Genomic DNA, 10,058 nt, shown 5'->3' with positions numbered 1-10,058 from the left:
TTAAATAAAAAGTTTTAAATATTTATTTTATTTTTACTTTTAACAAATATAATATATTTAAAAAATTTTATTATTTAAATTAAAAGTATTGAATATCGGTTATTTAATTTTTTTCCTTTTATCTTTTTTACTTAATTAATATTTTCATTTAGTTTTGGTACATTTCCTAAACACAAATCGATTGTAAAAAATACAAAAAATATAGTGTGATATAACGTAACTTTAAAAACAATTCACTTTGATAAGTGAATAGACTAAATTTTTAAAATTATTATATATTTTTTATATGTTAAAAGTTTAAAATATTATGAAATTATATTTATTTATTAAAAAATATAAAAAATAGTTAAAAATTTTATATGGATTTTATGGAAGTAATTAAGTTTAGAATTTTATATTTTATTTATCAATTTTATTAATATTTATATAAATCTATTATTTTTAGTATTTTTAAAAATCTTGAAAATTATAGATAATTAAAAAAAAGACATACAAACATAATAATTACAAAGTGTATTTATTCTAAATTCATTAGATTTACATTATTTATATTAATAATTCATATCAATCGAAAAATGTAAAATAATGATAAGTTAGGACATATAACATATAAGTTAGGAGTTATGATCATATATATTATAATATTATAATTTCTCTTAAGTAATAGGCACTCATTTTTTAAATCTTGAATTAATTTTTTATTCAAAAATAATTATTATTGACTACGGGGTATTTTAATTTATAGTAACCATTATCAATGACAAGAATTTTATTTCGATTATGACTAACTATCGATAATCAGAATTTTCGTTTTTATCATTGACTTTTATTAATGATTGGAAGTTTATTTTAATTGTTATTAATTAATATTGATATTAATAACAATAATTAATTAATTAACAACCAAAGATTATCGTGAAGTGAAAATATATAACCAAGTTCTTATAATTATTTTTATGTTATTCATAAATTATTAATAGATATTAATAGATATCTAATTATCAATAGGTAATATTAACGATGAATGAAAAGAATCAAAAAATTTTTTCCATCATCAATATTTATTAATTAAAATAAAATTCTCGTTTTTGATAATATTTTTTTTTGTAATCAAAATCATTTAAATTAATTCTTATTTCACATATAAAAGGATTATAATAATAACTCTACATAGGAGATTTGAGGGATCAATTCTGGAAATTAAAACGAAGAAAAATCGATACACAAAAAGCGGGGATAGATTGTTTTGACTTTCAAAATTGTTCAAAATACATCCTACAAATACATTAAGATTATGGCATCCTAATAATATAGAAAATTAAATTAAAAAAAGGATTATTTTATCATACAAGTTGTGTAAAGATAAATATTCCAAACATATAACAAGTAGTATTACGTATAATATAACATTTCACGTTTCCTCAGTTGATCGAAATATTGAAATTTTAAATTTGACCTTGGAAGAAGTTTAAACGAATCGTGGAGGAATAGAATAAAGAGATAGCAATAGTATTAAATTTTACGGAGCGGAAGTTTACTGTAAGAGGTCCGGAAAGAGGGAAAAAAAAGCTAAATAAAAGACATTCCGAAAGCTCGGATTGGTCGATCGCTGTAAAGTTTTAATCCGAAGCAAGAGGCCTAAGCCGAAAAGCCTAAAGCCGAGAATGTCATCACGCTCGCTCGTGCTCGCCTAGCTGTTCCTTCAGATTACATTAATTCGATTAACGAATGCCGCTTATCGTCTACCGCCTCGATTCTACGAGAAAATTTTTTTCCCGATCGTCATCTTAACGATCAATCTGAAATTTGATCAAGTAACACGAGTCTCCAGCCAAAGAGTAAACTGCTTCGTAAAATTTGACTTTTTCAAAATTTTTATTCGTTTTTATATTTTTTTATATAGTCAATGTAGTCATCTTCATCTTCGATCTTCATTACTTGTTTTTGTATAATAATATATATGCGTGCACGATTTATAAAAATATTTGAAAAATGATATTTATTTTATATGAATGATTTTTAGATATTTTTTCAATTGATATATAATTATTTACGACAAATAATTATTTTATGATAAGTTTTAATGATGTATTAATAGTGAATATATAAGGTTTCTTTTTTAGATAAATTTTAGATAAATAAATCAAAATAGAAGAACGAGATGATCGAAATTATGATTTAAATCAACATTGATTTTTTAAAAGATAAGTAACGTAATATAAAATAATTTACAACGATCAATATATTTTACTTCTTTTGATTAGACTATTCTTTGATTGGAGTGTTTGTTACATTTCACAAGAAAATAATCAAAAGCAAAAAGATATTTCTAATCTGCAAATATCGATAGAGTTGAGATTTTTTTTGTTAAACAATAATTGTTGTATCGATAATATAACACATATTTTTAGTCACTTATTAAATGTAATATTTTTTTTTTATTTTATATAATAAAATATCATTTTCAAACGAAACTGATTATTTTGTTTATTAAACTCCTTTGTAAATGTTTATTATCCTTTGTAAAATATGTAATGATATGTTTAATTATTTATTGAATTATAATAATAAATGAAAATAAAATAAAGTTTATTTTTCAAACATATTACATATATATATATTTGTTTTAATTTATTTCAAATTTTTTTCAGTTTCGAAAGCTTTTTTTTTCTCTAAATGTCTTTATTGCATGTATAGATATTGTTAGGATATATGTATTTTAATCACGATTCTTCATCGTATGTAAAAAATTTGCAATTACGAATCTATGATATATATTTTAAGTATAGAATATTTTTAATAATTATTAATATATTAATAATATAATATATAATATAACACAATATAATTTATCAATATAATTTATATATCAAGGTATATTTTTCTTATAATAATTATAAATAGAATAGAATTGAAACGAAGAGAAATAATAAACGATTCTAGATATATCGAATAATTTTATAACAAAAATACGGATTAAATATTATAACATTTTACTATGATGCATATTTTTTCTATTTTTGTAATGAATTATTTATTTATTTGTTTATAAAAAATATATTATAAAATTCTATTATATTATATACGTATTCAGTACGTATATTATATTTTTTTCATTAAGTATAAGATACTTTGTTAATATTTTTTTTGAAGCTATTAAAATTTTTCGTATACATTTTTCTACTTATTACATCTAAACAGAATAACACCGTTTATTAGGATATTTCTTTAGTTTTCAAAATATTTTAAAATTAAAAAGGAAAAAGTAATAAACAATTTTTTGGAATTTTTTTTTTATTTTATCCTATCAATTTGTATTAGAAATAACGGGACATCACATTCCATAAATTACGAAACATTTAACTTTAAATATAAATTTATAAATCAATTAATCTTTAATTTTGAATTTATATGTTTTGTAATTTATTTTAATATAAAAAAATGAAAATATTTAGAGCATTAAAAATTAGATTTTCGTTTAAATTAATGAAATCTTTTTTAAATTTTTACAACAAACTAAAATTCTAGAACTATTTATATATATATACACATTTTTTCATCCTAATATAACGATATATTATTTGTTTAAACTGCTTTTTCGTTATTGTTATCGCTTGATGCGTCATCAAAAAGATATCGAGTGTTCAATAATAGACCAAAGTGATCGTGCAGAGGAAAATAAAATTGAAATGAAATTCAACGAAAAGAGAGAAGAAAAGAAAAAAGGGAAGCGACATCTTTTAAAACGGAGTGCAATCCGGTACACGAATTGATATTAAAAAAATTAAAGGCTATTTCGCGGCGATTGTAGAAACTAACGAGAGGTTTTCTTCGAGGATCTTGGCAGGGATCGCGTGATGGCCTACAGAAGCATCAAGCCGTTCTCTCTTTCTATCTCGTCGTTCTTACTTTTCGACGTAGTATCTCCTGCATACCGTTCTGCTTTTTTTCCGCTCGCCAATTCGACCAATAGACCCTCGGAGAACCCGATCCATAATCCATGCACGCATAGGGACCTGTCTTCCCATCGAATCGATGGAAAAGGAACCTTCGTCTCTTTTCTGATGTACAACCATTACGAAATAAAATCCTATGCTAAATTCCGCGAATTCTTTTCTTAATTTCACTCCTATACTATAATTTTATTCTCCTCTCCGCTATTCGTGTTTACTTTTCGACGTGGCCACGTCTCTTTTAAACGATGACAGAGGGCTATCTGAAAAATATAAGGCTTCGCCTTGCAAAGTGATAATTGTTATTTTGGCAAATGGTTATCACGTCTACTCTTGTTACGTGAATTAAAGGTACATTTCGTTGAAGTGTGGCTACTATTCATTTTCTGCAAAAATCTAAATCATCTTTTTCACAAGAATTATTTAAGTTTAGTGATAATATTTTTTTATCAATGATATCGTAATTGAATAATTTTTCAATAATTTCAAAAATTTTAAAGATGAATCATAAGATGATCGATTAAAAGAAAATTAAAATATTTGAATTAGATGTTATTTCATAATAAAAATTAATACGTTTCATTTGATAAAATTGTTTTCGCAGAAGATACGGAAAAATATGCAAAAATTAATTATCATTCAAAAAACATAAAGTTACATAAAATTCCCCATTTTCGAATAAGATTTTTAAAAATCTCATTAAACATTGCACGAGATAAAATATTTTTTAATATGTAATCTAATACAATATTATATTTTTCATATATATATTATTTCTTAATACTCTGATTATAAATGAGAATTTATATTAAATATTTTTTCTATAATTCTTTTTTTCTTCTAACTAAATATAATAGTAATAATAGTAATCAAAAAAAGTTGTAAACATATATATATTACGATAATGAAAAAAATATTAAAAAAAAAAAGTAGAAATACTTTTTGTGGTCCTATTTTATTTGGAGAGAATAGAAATATTTTTTGATATATTAAATTCTCAAAATAACTATATGTTATTGATTATAAAAAATCAAACTATTATAATTTAATTTTTAGAAAGTTTCATAAATTCAAGAAATTAATAATACGAAATACTGTAACTTTTTGAAATGGATAAAAAATTTTAATAAATAAATTTTAACGATGTGCAATTATTAAACATATTTTATAATCTATTATATTACATACAAATTTCATTTTCTGCATTATCATAATGAGTATGTAATAAGCATTGGATTTTTTCTTCAAATGTTTATTTTTGACATCTGAACGAATAATTGAAATCTATTTTATTATTTATTAATAAATTTCAATTTATAATATATATATTTTATTATATACAAGGTATTAATTTGGGAGGGTGGATTCTAGACATTAAAATCATGAAAAAAATTCATGACACAATCAAAAATTAATAATAAAAACATGAATGAAAAATCTTATTTTAATCTTTACTCGAATCTTTAAAATAATTTAATAATTAAAATATGTAATATTATTTTGGTAAATAATAAATGCAATTATTTCATTGCTTAAATTTTTAAAACGAGTTTGGTAGATGCGTTTATTTTAAAATTTTGGTGTTTAATATAAAGTATACAATATATAAAAAGACATATTTTATTGATTAAAGCTTTTATGTATTTAAACTTTATATTCATGATGATCGTACGATCAAAGATACATAACATTTATTTTCTTATACGTAATATTTGATGTTTGATGTTTAATATTTTACATATACTTCACGTTCATGGGAAAAATACGTTTGCCCTTAAATCATTACATCGCATAAATAAGTCTTTTATATTTCTCAAACTTCATTTCGTATATTTATCATCTTACAATTTATTACCGATATACGTCACCAGTCTACTTACATCAACTCGTTAGAGAGAAAAATTAAAATTAAAAGGGGGCGTACGAAATGATGGAAACCAATCTGTGTACGAAGACGAAGTTCGGATTCACATGGAAACTCGTTGCAGCCCTTCAAAAATTTGTTCGAGCCGATATTCTTGCTCGAAGTAAACGTGCAAGGAGAAAAGAGGAGGCAGCAGGCGAAAAGAGGAGAGAAGGGAATATCGTCTGCTGGTCCAGTGGTCGGCTGGTTTCCGGTAGCGCGGCGCGGCTGCTGGATCCTCGATCCAGTGTGGCGGAACGCGAGTAGTGGGGTCGTCGCGAGTAGTGGCGCCCCCGGATTGGCCGAAGAGGAATTGGTCTTGGACGAGAGGATGCGAGCCGGCGGTCAAAGGGGAGAGAGAGGGAGACTCGGGTGAGCGAAGGAAGAGCGGTGGTGGGGATGACTGCGAGCTAGAGAGAGACTCGGAACAGTTCGGATGCACACCGTGCAAGGACGGTGATTCAGTTAGCGGCGAGCCGCCGTCGGTGGAGGATCGTCGATCGCCGATTTTTCGTCCCCTCTTCGGATCGTATCGCTTCGGTTGGAGCGGCGTGCCGCGTACCGTCTTTTCGAGCCGCATATACACATTTCGACTCGCGTGTAACACGCGCACGCGCCCCTGTATCTCGTTACGATCCATTACCAGCTCGCTCAGGAATGAAATTGACACGCGCGTTCTGCGTTCTGAAAATCGAATACACCTGAGTCAATCTATCTGTCTCTTTCTCTCTCTCTCTCTCTCTCTCCGATGAAATTTATCGAAAGAAGCGAGGCTCGGAGAAGATTTCGCGTTTCGTTCCCGCGATAATGCAAGTAAAGAAAGATCGATCGAAGCAAGCGGCCTCGCGGTTGGCATCGATATTTTGAATGGTTACTTTGAATCGACCGGGATCGCGAGATGACGAGGCGAGAAGCGTGAAAGTTGGCGACTAGCTGTAGAGAGGATCCCGCAACCCTCGTCGTTGTTGTGGAGTGATCGGAGAGAAGAACGGAGCGAGGAAACGATCGTCGAAGGAAAGAAGGACGGTTTGTGCGTAGGTGACACGGTAAGGGGCGAGCGGGAAGGGGCGAAAGAGCGAGGCAGAGCGGGGCGGAGGGAGGGAGAGGGGGAAGGGGGCCGGGAAGGGGGGAAGGAAGAGAGGAAGAAAGAAAATCGGCTGGCGCGCGAATAACACCACCGTCGAGGATGAAGAGCGGATCGACGGACGCGCGACTGCTCGTCGGGATAATTTGCGGAGTGATTCTGCTCGGTGGCGGGCACGCGTTGGCGGGGAGCGAGATCTACGCGAAAACGTTCCCGAGCCAACAGCACCCGTCGGACCCGTGCTACGACGAGGACAGGCCGCGACGATGCATACCGAATTTCGTGAACGCGGCGTTCGGCGCGGCGATCGAGGCCTCCTCGACCTGCGGAAGCGGCGGCCCCACGAGGTACTGCGACGTGATCGAGCAGCCGGGCGGTAGCACGGGTATAGGTCAGTGCCACATCTGCGACGACAGCACGCCGCGGCGCCGTTTCCCCGCGAGTTACCTGACAGACGTGAGCAACCCCAACAACGTGACCTGCTGGCGGAGCGAGCCGCTCGTCACGTCGCAGAGTTTTTCCGCGCCGCCGGACAACGTGACCCTGACCCTCTCCCTGGGGAAGAAGTACGAGCTGACCTACGTCAGCCTGCAATTCTGCCCGAGGGCGGCCAAGCCCGACTCGATCGCGATCTACAAGTCGATGGACTACGGGAAGACCTGGCAGCCTTTCCAATTCTACTCGTCCCAGTGCCGCCGCGTGTACGGGAGGCCGAACCGGGCGACCATCACCAAGGCGAACGAGCAAGAGGCGAGGTGCACCGACAGCCATCGGTACACGGGCGGCAACGGGCTCGCGCCCGTCGGCAGGATCGCGTTCAGCACTCTGGAGGGGCGGCCGTCGGCCTCCGACTTCGACAATTCGCCGGTGCTGCAGGACTGGGTCACCGCGACCGACGTCCGCGTGGTGTTCAACCGGCTTCACATGCCCCAGCAGCCGTCCCAGGAGCAAGTGCTGCAGCTCGGTGCTGAGGAGCACGGCCTCGGCCTCGAGGAGTTGGCGAAGCGCGAGCGGGAGCGGGAGGAGAGGTTGAAGAGCCAGAAGAGCTCGGCTCGGGGCTCGCTGGACCCGCTGGCGACCGCGTTGCCCTCGGTGCACCAGGTGATCGCTCCCCAGGAGATGCAGTCGAACGACGCGGTGGAGGAAGGAGGCGAGGGGGGGGCTTTCGTCACCGTCTCGACCACGACGAGCAGCACCCTCGCCGGCAGCCTCGGGACGAGCACGCTCGCCCACCACTACGCCGTCTCGGACTTCGCCGTCGGCGGCAGGTGCAAGTGCAACGGCCACGCGGCGAGGTGCGTCCAAGGCAAGGACGGCGAGGTCGCCTGCGAGTGCAGGCACAACACCGCCGGCAGAGACTGCGAGAGATGTCGGCCGTTCCACTTCGATCGACCCTGGGCGCGAGCCACCGCCAGGGATGCCAACGAATGCAAAGGTTAGTCTTCTTTCTTCCCGAGTCTCCTTTCATTTTTCCTCTTTCCAATCCGCGCCGAGTGTTCGCGTTTCGTTTCTAGCCTACGTTTTTACGTTTTTCGAGGTGTTAATTCCAATAGCGTTTTCGAAAATTATATCTTATTGCAATCTTCAATTCTTTTTAATCGCTTCAACAGTGATTAGTATTATTCGCACGTTTGCTTCAAATCTAGAATTGAACAACGTTGAAAGATATCTTATCTCATTTGGTATCTTGCGATAAAGAAAGTATTAATGAGCTTTCGCAACGATATGTAATTATAAACGTAAATTTTATATTTATATTATTTTGGACTTTGAGGGCATCCGAGTCTGAAATTAAAGGTACATTTTAGAATTTCGTTGTTGATCCTTAAAAGGAAAATAATCGTGTTTGTTCGATCTCGAAAGATTGTAATAAAATTTATATTTCATTGCGTAAAATTTTCGATTACTTATCACAATATCCAGAATCAAAATAATTTATAGAAAATTCGTTTGAAGAGAGAAATTCGAATGAAGAAAATTTGTTCGAAAGATTTGCAACGGCGAAAAGATTGAATTTTATCAAATTGTTGCAAGTGAAATGTGGATATGGTATTTTCAGTTTAAAAAAAATGTTAAATTGTAGTATAATTAAAAGGACATTAACGGAGAAGCGTTTTAATTCGAGAAGATAATAATAGAAGATACAAATGGATCCTCATTGAAAATTGCCACGCATCGACGAATAACATGGTTCAGGTTGAAAGTTAATCTCGACTTTCTTCGGATAAGAATTAAAGCAAATTTTATCTTTTCTTCTTCCCGAGAAGAAGGTTGGTCTCATTCTTAACGTTTGGTTTACGGCACAACAATGAGCTTATGAAGCTATCAAACCCCGCACGTAGATCATAAAAGTTACAATCGAGATGTGGGAGAAAAAAACAGAGCACAATGGATCGAACGTTACGTTTGTCGCGGTTGATATCATTGTTCTTGCCGAAGAACGTAGAAAGTGAAGTTGCTTTTATGCGCGAGTAATCTTGACGGCGATTAAAATAATAATTAAGACACGAGAGGTAACGTGCGGCTCGTTTCCAAAAGAAAAAGAAAGCAATATTTTTACTTAGCTCTCTCACTCGTGCTTCCAGTGAAAGAATAGCTAATGCCGTGTTTCGTCCCACAGAGTAATGTATTACCCAATATTTTGTTACCATATTTACGGCATGCTTTCTTTGTAAATATCTCTCGAACGCAGCGTGGAAAATATTTCGCGCATTGTCTCGAAAGCTGCAAGTCGACTCGCGTTACCTACAACGAGAGACACCCGTGCTTGAGACGTAAGGGGTGCCCATATTCCGACAAAGTGAACATTTTCATCCGTACGAGTGCTTTCATCCTCGCTTGTATTTCATTCCAAATATTTTCTCTCCGTTGTGGGGTCCGATTTCTGTTTAAGATAACACGGATATCGTCGTTATTTATCCTTTTACGCGCGAGTCTGAAAACAGTTTTCAAGCTAAACAAGAAGAAACGAAATAATTAGAGTTTTGGGTAAAAAGTGGAAAATGAATCTAAGACGATTGCGAGATTTGGAGAAAAGGCGGTTATTTTCGTGCGTCTTCTTATGATTTTTCTTAGAGAATTATATATATATATTTTTTTACAATCGGGGAAAATAATT

The 10,058-nt window shown here is 34.0% G+C and overlaps 1 protein-coding gene across 1 annotated transcript in view; it reads left to right on the top strand.

Annotated features, from left to right (window-relative positions):
• Window positions 1–6,292: 6,292 nt before the first annotated feature.
• The window catches only part of LOC107999592 (netrin-1), a 120,561-nt gene continuing 116,795 nt past the window's right edge, over window positions 6,293–10,058 (top strand). The window contains exon 1 of the mRNA XM_017059523.3: window positions 6,293–8,375. Coding sequence (XP_016915012.2) covers window positions 7,043–8,375 — 1,333 coding nt within the window. The 5' untranslated portion in view covers window positions 6,293–7,042. The remainder of the gene's footprint in view (window positions 8,376–10,058) is intronic.

Source organism: Apis cerana, linkage group LG2 (genome assembly GCF_029169275.1).
Source record: "Apis cerana isolate GH-2021 linkage group LG2, AcerK_1.0, whole genome shotgun sequence".
NCBI lineage: Eukaryota > Metazoa > Arthropoda > Insecta > Hymenoptera > Apidae > Apis > Apis cerana.
This window is presented reverse-complemented; position numbering and strand designations above follow the sequence as displayed.